The sequence below is a fragment of the Benincasa hispida genome, chromosome 3 (genome assembly GCF_027475165.1).
Source record: "Benincasa hispida cultivar pf3 chromosome 3, pf3_genome.v1.1, whole genome shotgun sequence".
In the NCBI taxonomy this organism is placed as follows: domain Eukaryota; kingdom Viridiplantae; phylum Streptophyta; class Magnoliopsida; order Cucurbitales; family Cucurbitaceae; genus Benincasa; species Benincasa hispida.
In genome coordinates, this window is record NC_143480.1 from 48450931 (window position 1) to 48470287 (window position 19357).

General features: G+C 31.9%; 1 protein-coding gene and 3 non-coding genes across 4 annotated transcripts; all 4 read left to right on the forward strand.

Moving 5' to 3' along the window:
- Positions 1–10015: 10015 nt before the first annotated feature.
- On the forward strand, positions 10016–10613 carry LOC150037326 (uncharacterized). Its single transcript, XM_090312114.1, has one exon. The coding sequence runs from the start codon at positions 10026–10028 to the stop codon at positions 10500–10502; it is 477 nt and encodes a 158-aa protein (XP_090168240.1). The 5' UTR covers positions 10016–10025; the 3' UTR covers positions 10503–10613.
- A 1332-nt stretch (positions 10614–11945) lies between these two features.
- Positions 11946–12018, forward strand: TRNAA-AGC (transfer RNA alanine (anticodon AGC)). The gene has a single exon. It is a non-coding gene; the product is annotated as a tRNA-Ala (tRNA).
- A 4036-nt stretch (positions 12019–16054) lies between these two features.
- Positions 16055–16127, forward strand: TRNAA-AGC (transfer RNA alanine (anticodon AGC)). Its single transcript has one exon. It is a non-coding gene; the product is annotated as a tRNA-Ala (tRNA).
- A 70-nt stretch (positions 16128–16197) lies between these two features.
- Positions 16198–16279, forward strand: TRNAS-AGA (transfer RNA serine (anticodon AGA)). Its single transcript has one exon. It is a non-coding gene; the product is annotated as a tRNA-Ser (tRNA).
- Positions 16280–19357: the final 3078 nt, after the last annotated feature.

The window sequence follows — 19357 nt, forward strand, 5'->3', positions numbered from 1 at the left end:
AGTATAAAAGAAATAAAATGAAAATAAAAAATCGTTACGAAAACAATTTCTCGACTAAACCGCATATTTTATAATATCGGTGCTGTCTTCTTCCTTAGATTTGTTGAAAATCTGCACTCTACTACAGCTCACAAAATCAACCCACGAATATTGATATAAAAATTGTGTTGGCTAAAATCAAATTGATGTCATAAAGAAAGGGAAAAAAACACAAAATTTGAAATATAAAATATTCAGATGTTAGTTTTAAAAAATATAAAAGGAAAACATGTTGCTTCCAATATAATGGACAATCTATGAGCAATGTGGTTTGTTAATTATAGAATAAGGAAGCGTTGTTTGCTTAAATAATTATGAACAGCGGCAACATGTTTACAATTTCTAGAACATGATCTGATATGCAGGCTGTAGATTCCAGGTTGACTCACTTTTTTTTCCCATTTTTTCCCTTCAAAGTTGCAATTCAAATCCATTATGCTCGTAGAAATTTTGGCAACATATTACGAGAGAATAATTCTACATGGAAGATGTGGTTCTCATCTAACACATTCTAAAGCTTAAGTTGATATCAGATATAGTTGATGTCGAATTGAGCAACGTAATATAGCATATACTAATGGATTGACATGTCTCTTCAATTATTTATACCTTTGAGTAGTCTGACATTGTCTTGACGTTCTTATGTGGGCTCTACCTATGTCAGAAGGGCAATGTCGAAATAGGTTGTGTGACTAGACGCATATAGTGAGGTTTTTATTATCTCTTTTTGGGGGTTGGACTTGTTAGGACCCAAACAATATAACAACAATCCACTAGGATCTCTTTCAAAACAATCGATCAAATTATTGTTTTACAAAACACCACAAATAAATCACCGAATAATCATCAAGCAATCGACCAACTATAGACAACAATAAACCATAAAATTATGAAAGACTAAAAATCAAAAAATATACACGAATTATACATGGAAAACCCCTTCGATGTGAAAAGTAAAAACCACGGGATTTGTGAGAAGTCCATCCTTGTCAACTTTTTTTATTATGATAAGATTGAGAGAAAAAGAACTCAAATCAGTCATAAAAAGGTTCACCACCCACCAATACTTTCATACATAAAAGATGAACACTTGAGAGATAAAAATAACGAAAAATCACCCCATTTACATATTGTGCTTGGCAGAGATTACAGACAAACTTGAGCTTCAAACAACAATCCAACCGTTCAAAACATGCCATATATATTCCAAATAGGCTAACCAAATTTTAGCACGATCCAACGGTTCAAACTTCAACAATTGATAATCTCGGGGAAGTTGTTGCTGAAAAACCAAACTGTTGTTTTCCTCTCTGATTTTCTGCCTCTTTTTCACTCTCTTTTTTCATAGGTCATCTCATATCACATAAAAGAAAATCTAAGGATTTCAAGATAGCCTCAATTTGGCTCACAAAACACAAGTTTAAAATAAAGTTTTGCTTGTGCAGTAAGTGGGTTGGACACCCACAACAATCTTCCCCTCCAACCCAACACGGGGAAGACTCAATCACATCCATGACCACTTAAACCTCATCTCGACAAGCTTACTATAAAGCTCAATCTTGCTTCCAAGAACTACCTTAGTTAACATATCTACACTATTCTTGTCGGTGTGGATATTCTTCAGATTCAATATCTTCTCTTCAATTACATATCGTAGTCAATGATATCTAATGTTAATGTGTTTAGTACGAGTACAATACATTGGATTCTTGCTCAAATCCATAGCACTCTGACTATCACAAAATATTACATACTCATCTTGCTTCAAACCCAACTCTTGAAGGAACCTTCTAAGCCATAACATCAACTCGCTTACTTCCACTGCTACAATATACTCTACCTCAGTTGTGGACAATGCTACGCATTTTTGTAGCTTGGATTGCCATGAGATGGCTCTCCCTTAAAATATAAACACATAACTCGAGGTAGACTTTCTGTTATCAAGATCACTTGCCATGTCAGCATTAGTATAGCCTTCAAGCATAGGTTTTCCACCTCCATAACACAAACTCAATTTAAAGGTGCCTCGCAAGAATCTAAAGATCAACTTCATTAATTCTCAATGAGTCTTACCTGGATTGGTTAGAAAACAACTCACTAGACTGTTTGCATGTGTAATATCAAGTCTAGTACATACTATAACATCCATCAAAGAACCAACAACATAAGAGTAAGGAATAAATGACATAACTTATTTCTCTCTCTGTTGTAGGACAAGCTCTCTTACTTAGTTTAAAGTAAGTTGCTAACGGTGCACTAATAGGCTTAGCATGCTTCATATTGAACCTTTCCAGCACCTGTTCAATATACTTCAATTGGGATAACAACAATTTCCCAGCTTTCCTGTCACGAGCAATCTCCATACCTAAGATTTACTTTGCAGGACCCAAATCTTTCATGTCAGATGACTTAGACAAATCTTTTTTCAAATTTTGAATCATAACTATATCTTGTCCACTATCAATATATCATCTACATATAAAAGAAGAATGATGAAGTTGCCTGCAGGGAACTTTCTAAAATACACACAAGAATTAGTTATAATTCGTTTATAATCATTGCTTATCATAAATGAATCAAATTTATTGTATCACTTCCTTGGTGCCTGTCTAAGCCCATAAAGACTCTTCTTCAACTTGCAAACAAGCTTATGATTCCCTTTTTCTTCAAATCCTTCAGGTTGCTCCGTATAGACTTCATGCAAGTCACCATGTAAAAAAGTTATTTTTACATCAAGTTGCTTTATCTCAAGATCAAGACTTGCTGCTAATCTCAATACTATTTTGATAGATGTCATTTTGACCACTGAAGAAAAGATCTCATCAAAGTCAAGTCACTGGTTTTGTACCTCACTATCTTCTTACCATCCTTTTTGTAATTCAAAACCCACTTGTTTTTCAATACTTTCTTGCCCTTTGAAGGCTTCACTAGTTCATAGGTTTCATTCTTTTTTAGGGAATTTATCTCCTCCTTCATTGCATCAAGTCACTGGTCTTTTTCTTTATGAGACAAGACCTCTTGATATTTCTCTGGCTCTCCATCTTCACTAACTAGAATAAACTCTGAGCTAGGATAACTTGTTGAAGGTTTACACACTCTGGTGGACTTTCGAGCCTGAGTATCCTTCACTTGGGGAATAGGTTGTTCCCCCTGCTCATGAACTTCTCCATGAATCACTTCTTCATATGCATCTTCCTCATGAATTTCTTCATCGGATGAAGACTCATCAAGATCATCATCATCAATATGATCTAGTATATTACCATCAGATTGTATCTCACCGACATCATCATGTACATCATCAACATTCTCACTTTTCGCCTAAACAACAGAAGAAGTAGAAGTAGAATTAGTAGTAGTATCAAAACACAACTTTATAGTAGAAGCGTACCTTGTACTAAAAAGATCTGCACCCTTTCCGTGCTCAACTTTTTTGGATTGTAGAGTCTGTAACCATACTTTTCATCCCCATACACAACAAAAATACATAAATTGGTCTTCGAATCAAGCTTTGACCTTTGTTCTTTAGGCATATGCATGTATGCCTTGCTGCTAAAGGCTTTGAGATGCAAATAAGTGGAATCCTGTCTCTTCCATCCTCTCGTTGGAATGTTTAGACCAAGAGGAATTGATGGAGATCAATTAATCAAATACATGACACATTGCATTGTTTCACCCTAAAATGTCTTAGGAAGATTAGACATTCTAATCATATACTTCACCTTCTCCACAATGGTTCTGTTCATCTTCTTAGCAACTCTATTGTGTCGTGGTGTGTCAAGCTCTGTCTTCTCATGTCTAATGTCATGTTGTTGAACAATAAGACTTGAACTCATTAGAAGTATACTCACCACTATTGTCATATCGAAGACACTTCAACTTTCTTTCGGTCTCTCTTTCTACCATGACATGAAACTTCCTAAAAATCTTGAACACTTGGCTTTTTGTCTTAAACATATACACCCAAATTCTTTGAGTAGCATCATCAATAAAAGTGACGAAATATTTATTGCCACCAAGTGACTCTATCTCAATAGGCCCACAAATATCAGAATGTATTAACTTCAATTTTCCTTGTCTTTTGGTGGACTTCCTATAAAGGAAATTCTATGTTGCTTACCTGCCAAACAATGATCACAAGGGTCAAGAGAAACTGTTTTATCAACATGGATAAGAGATTTCTTGCCAATAATTCAATCTCCTTATTGTTCATATGCCCTAGCCTTTGATGCCATAAATTTGGAGAATTATTTTCTTCTACTGCATTCAACTCAAAAGAATATATGCTCAAGTTTGTTTTATACAAAGAGCAACACAACTTACCTCAAGCAACTATTATTGAATCCTAAGACAATTTCCACTTATCACCACAAAAGGTATGTCGAAATCCTTCTTGATCAAGAACATTTGCAGATAGCAAGTTAAGGCGTAAATCAGGAATATGGCGCAATATTCTTTAATATAAGTGTGCACCCAATACTTGTCTTCACACGAATACATCTAGCCTAACTATGCTAGCTGAGCTCTTATTTCTCATCTTCACACTACCAAAATCACAAGATTGATAGTTCATGAAATACTCTCTTTTAGGAACACAATGGTATGAAGCACCTAAATCTACCACCCATTTTGTGTTTGAACTCTCCACATGATGGCACTCACTAGTTGCACAAATCAAGGTGACAACAATATCACTTTAAGAAATAATTATTGCGATATTTTTATCATCTTCCTCTTTTTGTGAGGCTTGCTTCTTACTTTGTTCTTTCTTCCAAAGATAGCAAAACTTTTTTATATGGCCAGACTTGTTAAAGTAATGACATGTCATAGTCTTTTTGTCTCTGGACTTGGACCTCTCTTTTGAGTTATCATGGTCTTTAAGTTCCTTACTATTGTTTCTTCAACGATTCTCAACAACAAGAGCATGTGAATTATCAACTCTCATCTCCTTTCTTTTTATCTCTTCATTGAACATGCTTTGTTTAATAATATCCAAAGACAAAACACCTTCTGGAGCAGAGTTACTAATAGTCACAACCAAGGTTTTCCAATTATCCAGCAAAGAACTCAACAAAAACAAAGCCTGCAATTCATCATCAAAATCAATCTTCGTAGTAGTCTATTTATTAATAATATCTGAAAGTCACTCAAATGCTCAAAAATAGACCTCCCGCCCTTCAATTTCAAATCAACAAGTTGCTTGGTTAAAGAAGCTTTGTTATGTGTGGTCTTCATTTCATAAAGACCTTCCGATTTCTTCTACAACTCATATGGGTCGAACTCCTTAGACACATGGTTGAAAATTCTAATAGCCTAATAGTCGCCAAAGTTTTTCTCTTTAACTTTCTCCAATCTTTTTCTTCCATTTTCTCTGGTTTTGCAGATTTAGAAATTGTGTCATCTGCTTTTGTGGTTGTTTTAATTAGATCAAACAAATCTTTACAATATAACAAATCCTCCATCATGGGTCTCCAAATGGAGTAATTGGCCAATGTCAATTTTATGATTGAACTATCTCCACCATTACTAGTAGACTCCATAACAATCATTAAATTAAAATTCGCTCTGATACCAACTGTTAGGACCCAAACAATATAACAACAACCCACTAGGATCTCCTTCAAGACAATCAACCAAATAATTGTTCTCCAAAACACCACAAATAAATCACTGAATAATCACCAATCAATTAACCAACAACAGACAACAATAAACCATAAAAGACTAAAAGACTAAAAAGCAAAGAGCACACACGAATTATACATGGAAAACCCCTTCGATATGAAGAGTAAAAACCACAGGACTTATAAGGAGTCCACCCTTATCAACTTATCTTATTATGATAAAATTGAGGCAAAAAGAACCCAAATTAGTCATACAAAGGTTCACTACCCACCAATACTTTCATACATACAAGATGAACACTCGAGAGATAAAAAGAATGAAAATCACTCATTACAGATTGTGTTCGACATCGATTAGGGACAAACCTGAGCTCCAAACAATGATCCAACCATTCAAAACGAGACCCTATGTGTCTCAAATAGGCTAACCAAATTTCAGCACAATCCAATGTTCAATCTCCAGCAATCGATAATTTTGTGGAAGTTGTTGCTGAAAAACCGAACCATTGCCTTTTAAAAAATGCCCAAATGTATTTTTCTTTGTGAAAATAACCGAATGATTAGTTTTGATGTTGTTTAAATTTTAATATTGGACATAAATACCCCTACTACCTAATTCCTATAATTATGTTGTATTTTGAAATATAAAACTAATAATCTAAAACAAGATCTAACAAACTTAATTAACCAAAATTTAACCTTAATTCTAAAATAACATCAACACGCAATCAAAACTAACGAAGAGATGCATAGTCTTAATATATATATATATATATATTTAAAAGTAGAGATTAGTGTTGAAAAGTTAAAAAAAAAAAATAGACTTTGATTTTCACCAAAAAATTAACATTAATCATCAAGAATATTTAATTATAAATAATAACTCAAAATTTATGCACGTAATAAGCAAATAAAAATAGTTATCAAATATCCTCTACCCATCAACTCTAAAAATCTGTCTCATAATAGGTCTCACAAATACCTTCTACTCAGATTGAGTCACTCAAATAATGCGAATAATATGTATTAAAAAAACAATTGAACCACACAAATACCCTAAACTAAAAATCTACATATATGTTGTAAATGAAAATTAAAGTTAGTGTAAAGCTATGCGAAAATTGTATTTACATTGTATTTGTGTCGCTTACAAAAACAAGTATATTATAACTGGGAAGTGAAAAAACAAAAACATAAATTCATCAAATATCTAGGATTGTCGATTAGAGTGCAAAATGAAATAACTAAAGTTAAAACAAAATAAAATCCGTTGGCAAAAGGGAATATGACTTTTTTTTTTGCTGTTGTATTCTATGGTGCTTGTTAATAATCTATACTTATTTTGTTTTCAATTCTTACTAAAAATTCACACCACATGTTATTTATAATTTTTTGCTCCTCAAAAGAATAAGCCTTTTTTTGTTGATGTGTTGATAGAAACCTTCAAGAAGCAGGGAAAAACTAACACTATAATCTTAATTTAATTAAATTTAAAATCAAATCGCAACAAAATCTTAGTTTTAAACTGGTGTGGGTTTTTCTAAAATCATGGGAAGCTTTCCTAAAATCATGTACTTTTTCTTTTTCTTTTTATTTGTTGTCATGGGTTTTCCTAAAATGAGGAAAAATATCCATCATCCATATATGGGAGCGTGGGTAGAATTGAAAAATAAAATATAAGGTGGGGTCCTACACCTCAATATTTTGGCCATAAATCTTATAATTAAAAAATTGTCATTCTTCCAATTGCATATATGAATTTGGTCATTCTACATAATTACTCTAAAAATTAGTCCCAATTGGACTCACAAAAACACAAGTTGAAAATAAAATATTGCTTGTGCAACAAGTGGGCTGGACACCCACAATAGGATTGCTCCTCAACTCAAATATGGGAGCCTTGAAAATTGGGATCTTCGTCTTCCCCCTTTCGACACTTGGGCTTGTCAAACCTCATGGGTTGTGATGGATTAGCCTTTAGCCTTAATTCACCCATAACAAAAGTGATTGACTCTAAGTACTATAAAAGGAATCTATGTCATTGACTTTAAATCTAGAAACACTTTGAGTTTGAGTGTACTAACTTTAGTCAAATTCTTTTTATGATATTTTCTAGTCTGAGAGTAAAGAAAATGATATAAGTGGAACCATAGTTTTTCTCCGACACTGGAACTTCCCACATAAATTATTGTGTTTACACGTCAAAACTTTGGACACAACCCATATGTTCATTATTATTTCATAAATTTAAATTCCCTAAATTTATTTCCAATACATGTATCACTAGAAAGATTTTGTACTCATAAAGATATTGTCCTTATTTAACTATAAATTTATGACTTTATGTTATCTAGATAATATGGAACTTTGATCACACTTCTAACATATTGAAAAGGTTACACGCTAACTTTTGTTAGAAGGTATATGACAAAAGGTGGAGAGAAACATTTGTGTGAAAGAATAAGAGAATGGAAATATTAGAAGTTTCCTTTGAAGGTTAGCATATTTTCTTCACACAAGCTTGATATCGGTGCCTCACTCACAATTGTTGGATTTTTATAGTGAAAAAAAGTGAAACATTTGAATACTAGAACATAAACAAATGAATTCAATTATGTAGATGAAATTCAAGATTAGAAACTTTCAACTTTGATTGAAACTTAAAATTAAAAGATGTTTCATGTATAAATTTAACATATATATATAAATATATTTAGTCAATAACATATATAAAAGTTAAATCTGTAGTTTCTTCAATTTGAATGAGTTATGGTTAGTTTTTTTCAAATAACAATCCAGTTGAGTTAAATTTGACAAATGTTCTAATTTTTTTATTTATTTGATTTGATTTTATATTTTTTAGATTGACTAAGTTACTAGCCTATAAATAGCAACTTCTTTCTTCATTGATAGCATCTTATTCCAAATTGAAGAGTTCTCTCATTTCTCTTTTTTCTTTCCATATTAAGTTGAGTTGAGAGCAAGTATCCAATAGTTTAACTAGATCTGACTAGTTCAATTTTGCAATCCTACTAGAGTTACTCATCATATCATGTAAGACGATCGTTATAGCCTGCTTACAATCCATGTAAAGGGAACAATTGTCTTCTAAGGACAATGCTTATCTGAACGTGCCTCGATTACCTATTGACGTCTCTACAGTATCTGGAGGTTTTTAGTTATATCAATTTATAGTTGTTATATTATTTGGCTTACTTCTGGGTTTGAACATTATCATTGTTTACAATGTGCGCATTCAATTCCCCTACAATAATAAAATGAAAATCCAAAATATGGAATTGTTGATTAGAATAACAACAAGATATAGCTTAATTGAGGACATATTTGAGAGTAATTCTAAAATGGTTAGAATCACTTTTATCGTTTTTAAAAGTCCTATAATACATGTATTTAATTATTCAAAACTCATTTTGATGATATAAAAAAGTACATTTAAAAGTAAAAAATTAAATATTAAATTAATTTTGAGTCATTAAAACGAGTTTTAAAATGATTTTGAATGTGAAATTTTAGAATTTTTGTAATCACTCCCAAACATGTGATGATTGAAGTTTATACAACCGGCCAAGAGGAGCATTTCCTAACCTTGATATTGGTAACTAAAAAAAATCGAGAAAAGTAGTTTCAAGCAACGAAATAGCTTTTTCAAAAGTGAGTTCAATGTGCACTTCTTATTATCAAATTCTTCATTTTAAGAGTTATTATAGTCACATAATGGAGAGTTTTAAAATACATTTTCTAAAAGAGATACATGAACTAGAGGTTGACTCATTGTGTCTCATGCAGAATATTAATGATTTATATAGATTCCTATGATAAATTACTCAAATAGTCATAGAAGGAAAAAAAGGGTTGGAGTGTATTATTTCACAAAACATATTTTATATCATAAATGTACCCATTACAAATTTGTTTCATTCATTTCATCAATATTCCTATACGAGAATAGCAAACGGAGCAAAGGCTTCAAACTATACTCCATAGAAAGAGGGCTTTCCGAAGTAATTAATCTCCATAAGCCAATAACCTTAATACTAATACACAACTTGAATTGGCTTAGCAACCCCACCATGAGATCTTATTTTTAATACTTGTTTCAAATTGCAATAATATAAAACTCGAATATTATATTGTCATCACAGCTTTACATATAAACACATAAATGATATTGTTCCCTCACTTGCAATCTTAATTGTATTATCTTATATTTCCAACATCACACCACACGTGTACCCGCCTAAATTTCCTTGCATTTCCCCAAACAGTGCCAATTAATTTTATTAATTAAAAATCGACCCCTGCTTCTCCAACGAACTTTCCTTTCCTTTCACCCCCATTCCAATGTCGGATCCAAAAACCCTATTTATTTCCAATCGCTTAATCTCTGTAAATCTCACCTCCCAAAATATGCCTCCATTTCTGTTCCTTCTCTTCATCTTCGCCAATGCTCTTCTCCATTCAGTCTCCGTCGGAGCCGCTCCACCACCGCCCTCCGCCGAAGCGCCTTCCGGAAGAAAGCTCGGGAAGCACCAGAGTACGGCGGTTGTATTTTCGAGTCCGACTGAAGCGCCGCGGAGCGAAATGAAAGTTCAGGGGACCTCGGCGGCGGCGAGCGGCGGAGAGAGTGGGAATGAGATTCGGTTGGAAAATCATGAGCATCATAAATCGAGAGATAAGTCTATCGCCGGCGGAGGCGTGATATTGGGTGGACTCGCTACCACTTTTCTGGTGGCGATTATATGCTACATTAGAGCTACGAGGCGACAGAACTCAGAAGTGAACTCTGCTTTCGAGACGACATGTCGTCCGCCTTGTTAGTTGGTTTGGTCGTGCAATTGTAATTGTAATTTTTATTTAAAGGAGGCTGTAATTGTAATTAATCACAAGTATAAAAGTGAAAGGACGAAATACAAGGTGTTGTTTGGAGCACGTGGAATCTAGCCTTAATCTTTAGTTCCGATGCAACAAAGAAAACAATATTGATGATCGAATTCTAAATTATTACAAATAATTTTTTTTCTTAATTTTTTTTTCTTGCGAAAGAATTATTATCGATTAACTTTTAATTTTAAAAAATACACCCCATAAATGAATAGATTAACGATTTATTAAATACATAATTGAAAATTTGAGAACTAATTAGACATAAATTCAATATTTTATAAATTTATTAGATGTTTTTATGCCTTGTTTAACTTTGATAATCATTTGATTAAGTTTCTAAAAATCAGGTCAATGGAATTTATTCAATTTTTAAATTTATTGTTTTGTTATCTAATTTTAATCAATATTTTAAAAGATCATTTTGAAAAAAGAAAAAAAGAAAAAAGAGAAAAACTAAAATTGTTTTTTTTTTAATAATTTGGCTAAAATTTTCAACTATTACACTTAAAAAAAAAATGTAAATCGTAGACTTAATTTTTGAAGATCAAAGAGATAAAATAATTATGAAATGGAATTTGATTATTAAACTCTCATATTTATTATATTTTGACTCATAAATTCTAAAAATGTCTTTTTAAAAAAACTTTAGACATTTAATAACTTTTCCTGAATATTTTTTTTCTTTAGTTTTTGCTGTATAATTTTGTCTATCTTACATGTTCTTGCAAATTTTTTGCAAGAAGTAGGTTAAATTTTCTTCTCTTTTTCCCCCTCTCTTTTGTTACACATTTTTTCTTTTTCTTCCTTTCTTTTCTTTTCTTTTCTTTTTTTTTTATTAAAATTATTTTGTCAGCTAAAAATAATTTATAAAATATATTTTAAACTATTAAAATTAAATGTCAATTTGGAGATGTAGCTCAAATAGTTCATGCTTGCATTTAGCAGTTATCTCTTTTCATTATCGTTATTTCATAATAATAAACTAAGAAATTAAAATTTGAAATGTTCTCGAACAAGAATTGCACACTTGTTAAACTCTAAACAAGTGGTTAATTAAAATCTGAAATTAAAACTTATTAATTCACTGTCTTAAAATTCTTTACCCAAGCTAAATTTTAATACTTATTGAATATGTTCATGAACTTCTATTTCTTAATCTCTAAACGGTAAAAATGTTAAAAGTTTTGAATTTTCAGTTTTTTATTCAAAAGATTTGTGAATTTTAAAAATTATTGAATAGTCAATGATTTATTAGAAAGTCTAAGAAATTAGAATTACATCGACCTAATTAAACATGTTCAGAAGAAAAGAAACCGAAAGTTGGCATGAAGTTCACAGTTTATTAGTATATTGTCTATTTAATTTTATAAACAAAATGGGGATGTAGCTCAGATGGTAGAGCGCTCGCTTAGCATGCGAGAGGTACAGGGATCGATACCCTGCATCTCCATTTTTTTCTTATCAAAGCAGAGCTGATAATTATTATAGTTAGTGTTTAGTTTGCGGCTGTTTTTATAAATGAAATTGGTTTTGTCGTCTTTTTTTTATTATTATTATTATTAATTTTAATTTTCAATTGTATACATATTTTTCTATTTTTTCAAATATAAAAATAAAAAAGTTTTCAATTCTTTTTCATTCTCAAAACATAACAAATTCTTTACAAATTATTCATATACATAACACAAAATTTTGAATTTAATTTTTTAAACACTCAAATAAAAGTAATTATTCCATTCAAAAACCCAACTTAATTATTAATTATCATAAAAATTAAAAAGAACTGAAAAGATTAGTGTCATCAAATGAAACTATTAACATTGTTTTAGATAGAAGGGATGATACTTAAATATTAATCTTAAAAAAACCAAAAATCTTACAATTTAAATCATAAAACCAAATATCAGATAGTCTCTTTTCATCAATTTGTGGAATATAGACTTATCTTTTTCTAAAATCGGTGAAATGGTTTTAGAAATATTGATGTCTATTTTTTTCTACTATTATATTGCATTAGTGTGTACAAACTATCTTTTTTAAAAAAAAAAAAAAAAAAAAAAAAAACTTGAGCCATAAGTTTAAATTTCATTATTTTATTAGAATTATATAATATTTGAAAATATCAATGGATAAGTTGTTTAGAACATATCGTTGAATTTTTATTTAGTAAAACAATAATAAAATATAGTATGTAATATTTTTTAGATCTAATAAAAAAAATAAAATAGAAGAAGAATAATTAGATCTAAAAGAACAGCTATAGAAAGAAAATAAAAAAAGAAAAAGGAGAAGTTGAGAAAAAAAGGGGAAAATAAAACTCATACGAGCCAGACAGAGAAAGAAGAGAAAAAATAAAAAAGATGAACCAGACGACAAAAGAAGGGATAAGATGAGAGAATGAGAGTAAATGTGAAGAGAGCATGAGAGAGAGAAACGATAAAGTAATTAAGGGAGTTAGGAGAGTAATGAAAACATATGGAATAACGGATGAGAATGAGAGTAACAAAATGGTGGGTAATTAAACCCACCATTTTATTTTTACCAGTGATATCGAAGTTGGGCACACGATAGGCAGAGTTTGTCGCCGAAGTTGCTTGTGCGAAGGTAATCGTTGGAGTTAGTCATTAGAGTTGTCGTTGGTGGTGGATGGTGGAGCTCGGAGTTCTTCGTCGAAGTTGGTCGTGTGAATGTGGAAGTCAGAGTTTTTTTGTACCAAGGTGGTTGTCAGAATTGGTTATTAGAGTGTAGTCGGAGGTGGTTGTCGGAGTCGGCCAATCGAAGGTGGTCTATAAAATAACCAACTCAACCTCACTAATATTTAAAGTTGGTTGTCAAATATTGAATTAGCAAAAAATACCAACTCAATTTAACCCTCTTTGATTGTCAAACACCCTAAAAATGAGAACGATTTTACCATATGAAGATGGGAAAACGGTGGTTTAATATTTTAATGGGTTCAAAAAGCATTCTCACAGTAAAAATTGACAAACACCCAAATGACAATCGAGGAAACGGTGGGAGACATTTTTATTATTACTTTTATTATTTACAATCTTTTAATTTTTCATGTTAGCGTTAAAAAATAATAAAAAATTAGTTTGTTAGGTAGCAAACGAAGAACTAAACTCCACTAATTTTAGGGACCATTAAAACCTATTTTTCAAAAATTAGGAATTTAAAAGGTGATTACAAAAATTTAAAGACTAAATGAACGTATAACTAAAAATCCAGGTACCAAAAAGGTTTTTTTTTTATTATTATTTTTTTAAGACTTCAACTTTAATAATTCTGCAGTTTTTAAATTTCTTCTTCGACTCTTCCTTGATTTCTTCTTCAACTCCTTCTCTTAGTTTGTGAGATAATTTTTTTTTTATTTATTCTTTTTAAATTTATTATTTTATTTATATGCATTTAGTTTTCATATTTCAATTATTTTTAGTTTAAACATCTTAATTCTCATGTTTTAATTACTTTTATACGTTTAGTTTAAATCATGATAGCTGAACCTTAAATTTTACCTCAACAAATAAAAAAGTTTAAGATTAATAAACTGAAAAAGAAAAATAAATTAGTTATGGATTTTAACCAATTGAAAGTGTCTATAAATACTTTTCATATTTCTATTTTATGTATATTCTTTTTCATATGCTTTTGTTCTCGTGAAAACTTTGATCAGTAAAAATCCCTCCAAGAAACTTGACAATACATCGGCAATTTACAACAAATCATTCTTATTTTTTGTTTTAATTTGTTTATTTTATTAATTTTTAGAGGACATTTTGTTTTAGGAATATTTTAAAGACTTAGTTGCATAATTGAAAGAAAGACCAATGAATAGATGATTGTCATATAACATATATTGAGAAAGATTTATTTGACAAGCTAGATAATGAAGTTATTATACATCAATTTCAAAATATGAAATCTCGTAAAGAAACAAAAGTCATGAAATAACTATAACTTTTAAGGTAAAAACCTACAACTATTGACATTCATCGATCATCAAGGTAATCCTAATCCTAATATTGTTTCTTTAAAATTGAAACTGAAATTTAATTGATTTGAGAATTTAGTATATTCAAATTGAATTGAAAATTTGAGAATTTAGTATACTTGAAAGGATAGGAATTTGGATTACCTTGACGGTTCGGGGTCCTCTTTTGGCTAGGTGTTCTTATATGCATATGAAAATTTTGTAAGGTGTCTCACATATTACTATGTCTTAATTGAGGACAAATGCGTATGAAAAGTTCAAATACTAAAAAAAGTATGAGAAAAGAACAATTACAAAACATAATAAAAAGATCAATAACCGCAAAATAGTTTAAATTGAATGACATTGTTTAGGCCCGTTTTATAATCATTTGATTTTTAGTTTTAATTTTTAAAAATCAAGTCTATAAACACTACTTTCACCGTCAAATTTATTCCTTTGTTATCTAATTTTTTTCGACAGTTTAAAAAACCAAGCCAAAATTTGAAAATTAAAAAAGTAACTTTTAAAAATTTGTTTTTGTTTTTGGAATTTGACTAGATATTCAATCATGATATTTAAGAAATACAAAAAATAAGAAGAAATAAACTTAATTTTCAAAAACAAAAAATAAAAAATGAAATAATTATCAAATGGATCATTAATTTTTCTTTTTTGAAAAACTAGATTTATCTTACCGAATTTGAATTTTTCATATGAAAACAATGTTTTTTAAGCATATTATTGAACCATAATTTAGAGAATACGCTAGTTAGTTATTGTTTACGTGGAAGGAAAATAGGCCTCGGGTTGATGAATATTATTATTAATTTCCTAAAATCAATTTTTTTTTTCTTTTTATAATTTCTCTACCGTGGTTTTATCTCTTCTAACTAAATATTTTAATTTTCATATATATTTTTTTAAATAAAATTTGAAAATTTTTTTCTTTTAATTTTCAAAATTAGGATTGATTTTTAAAAACACATATGAAAAAATAATAATAAAACAAACCAATAGGTCAAAGAAGTAGGGTTTATATTTTATATTAACTCCTTTCGCTTAATATCATAATTTTTTTGTCAAAATTAATTTAGTTCAATAATAATTGACACAATTTTTTCTTTAAAGGTCGAACGTTCAATCTCCCATTCTTACCATTGTTACACTTGGGAAACAAAAATCTCATAACTATCTTGTTTTTACTAAAATATATACATATAGTGTCCTGTTTTGATATTGACTTTCGTAACCACTATCTTTATAATAACTTTATAAATAGAGAGTTATAGACAACCCTTGTAAACACCAATTCAAATTTGAATGACTATTGCAGTATCTTTCTATTTTCTTAATCTCCATTTGTTCCAGTTTTATAACAGTAATTAGAAATATACAAGCTTCCTTTTTGTATTTATAAAATAATGTATATAGTACTATTGTCAAATTATTTAAATATTACTAACTCCAACCCGAAGATAAGATAATTAAAGACCTAATATTACAGTAAATTGGGGATGTAGCTCAGATGGTAGAGCGCTCGCTTAGCATGCGAGAGGTACGGGGATCGATACCCCGCATCTCCACTTTTTTACATTTCTTTTTGGCGAATTTAAACTTAATGATAATTTAAATTGCTTTTCCCTTCCCAATACCGTGGGCGTGCCGGAGTGGTTATCGGGCATGACTAGAAATCATGTGGGCTCTGCCCGCGCAGGTTCGAATCCTGCCGCTCACGACTTTTATTTTTACTTTTTTAATTACATTAATTATTTGGGTGGGGATATATTATATTAATATAGATATATATTTACTTATGAAAAAGACATGCGGTTGCGTGTAGTATAGTTTATAAAATTTCCAAATAAGATAATAATAATAATAATTTTAGGAAATACACCAATTAATGGTTCGAAGTTCACGACTTTGTTATCCATAAGACACAGAGACGACTAAAAAATCTCCAAACTCTTTCGAAAAAAAGAAGAGAGCCTTGTGTGTCATTAGGTTGAATATTTCTTAGTGGAATTTCATTATTTTACACTAATAATTATTTAGGTTTTAAGAATTTTGATACTATATAACCTAATAGATGATATTGAAATTTTATCTCAAAATCAATGGATAATAAAAATTAAAGAGCAACACATAAACTAATAGTAAAATTCTCGACACATTTGCATCCTTACCATTTCTTTCTAATAACTTGTATCATTTTCTCAATTATTTGAATTTTTAGTTCAATTAAAAAAACATGTTTTTAAAATTTCAATAATTATTTTTGTTTTAGAAGTTTTGAATTTTAAAAATATTTTTAGTATAATTAGGTAACAATACATACAAGCTGGAGTAAGTGCAGCCTTGGCACGAGAGCCATGGCATGGACGACCTCTTGTCCACGAATCGGACGTGCGACCACCACCTCGAGCTCCAACGACGCCTTCACCCTCATGCAATAATTAGAAATGGCAGCACCAAGCCCAAATTAGCTTCAACAAAGCAGTTGTGAGGAAACCCACGTGATTTGGGCAAATTTTGGTGGTGTTTTCCTCTTTTGAAAAGGTTCGACACGCACCCACTTCCATTTAACCTCTATTCAGTCGAACAACTGTATGAGCTAAGCTTGAAGAAGAAAAAGTTGCAGCAGAAGATGAAGATTTGGGAGAGTAATTTCTCTTCCCTTTTCTGTATATTTGATTCGTATATTAAATCTTTTCCCTACACATAATACATGGTAGTGATGTATAGATATATACTCTTAGGTTTTAGAATAAGGATAAAAAATAACTAACGAATCTTCTGTACAACTGGTAGAGAATAATTATGTGGCAGAGGTTGTTAGGAGAGCATATACATCAGCATCAGTGAGAGTATACACACCAGCGACACCAGCGAGAGCATACACACCAGCGACACCAGCGCGAGCATACACACCAGCGACACCAGTGAGAACATACATACCAGCGACACCAATGAGAGCATACACACTAGCGATACCAGCGAGAGCATACACACCAGCGACACCAGCGATAGCATACACACCAGTGATACCAGCGAGAACATACACACCAACGAGAGCATACACACCAGCGAGAGCATATATATCAGCTTCTACATGGCTCCTTGTCATTTGCTGATGAGGCAATTTGTTCTTCCTTGACATCCCCCATCAAGCGAGAGGGTAAGTCCTTTAGTCCGAGCTTGCTTCGAAGGTAGACAAATGTATCAGGGGGTAAAGGCTTAGTTAGGCAATCTGCCAATTGTTCTGCAGAGGGCACATATCTAACATGAAGTTGATCTTGAAGGACAAGGTCATGGATGAAGTGCACATCTATTTTGATATGCTTAGTTTGTTCGTGAAAGACAGGGTTGGCAGCTAAGGCACCTGCACCCACGTTGTCACACTAGAGAACATGTATACCTTTTAGAGAGAAACCAATCTCGGTTAATAGATTTTTCCCCTAAATGATCTCGGTTGCAGCATGAGCAATAGCTCGATACTCGGACTTAGTACTGGAACGAGCCACTGTCATTTTTTTCTTAAATGACCAAGAAATGAGAGTCGATCCAAGATAGAGGCAATAAGCAGCTATAGATTTTCGATCATCAATACTTGAGGCCCAATCTGCATCAGAATAGGCTGTTAAATTGAGGTAAGTATCACAGTTGATGGTTAGGCCAAAGTGGAGAGTCCCTGCAAGATATCTAAGCACACGTTTGACAGCTGACCAGTGAATATCAGTAAGAGCTTTGAGAAATTGACTAACTTATTAACAATGAAGGCAATGTCCGTTTTTGTATTAGTGAGGTATTAGAGAGCACCAACCGTGCTGCAATATAGAAATGGGTCATGGGGGGGTGTTCCAATGCTCAAGGACAGAGAGGTGCCAGGTACTTCAAGGGTTGGACAAGATTTCAAATGGTTGAGGTTTAGTTTACAGAGAAGCTCAATTATGTATTGAGCTTGATGCAGATGTAGGCCGAATGGTGTATAAGAGATTTGGACACCAAGGAATTTGCTGAGCTATCCTAGATCTTTGAGAGAGAACTGTGTATGCAGTTGGGCAACAAGATGATCGATGTGAGTTGGATCACTGCCATTGAGTATCAAATCATCTATATAGACTAGCAGCAGAGTGATGGAGGATGAGGTACGCATATAGTATAGAGAAGTGTCTAGGGAGCTTACTTTGAAGCCGAGTTGACAAAGAGACGTTTTGAGCTCATCATTCCACGCACGAGGAACCTGCTTGAGACCATAGAAAGCTCTGTTGAGCTTGTAAACGTAATGTGGGTGAGTTTTGCTTTCAAACCCGGGGGTTGAGACATGTAGACAGTCTCCTTCAGCTTGCCGTTGAGAAAGGCATTATTGAAGTCAATTTGGCGAAGTGGCTAGTGATGAGACACTGCCAAAGTAAGTACAATTTTAACAGTAGACATCTTAACAACATGACTGAATGTATCAAAATAGTCAAAGCCAGAGTGTTGATGAAACCCTTTGGCAACAAGACGTGCCTTATACCGTTGAACAAGGCCTTGAGCATCACGTTTAATACGATAGACCCATTTGCAACCAACAACTGTTTGATCAGATGAAGGAGGTACCAGTGACCAGGTATTTGTACGTTGTAGTGCAGCAAGTTCTTCATTCATAGCTTCTTGCCACTGTGGAGCTGTAAGAGCCTGAGAGACTGAAGTTGGTTCATTATGAGTAAGGTCTTCAATACGTTCAACAGCCCAAGCCTTGGGTTTGAAAATACCAGCTTTCCCTTTGGTGATCATTGGATGAGTGCCAATAAGGGGTTGAGTGGTAGGT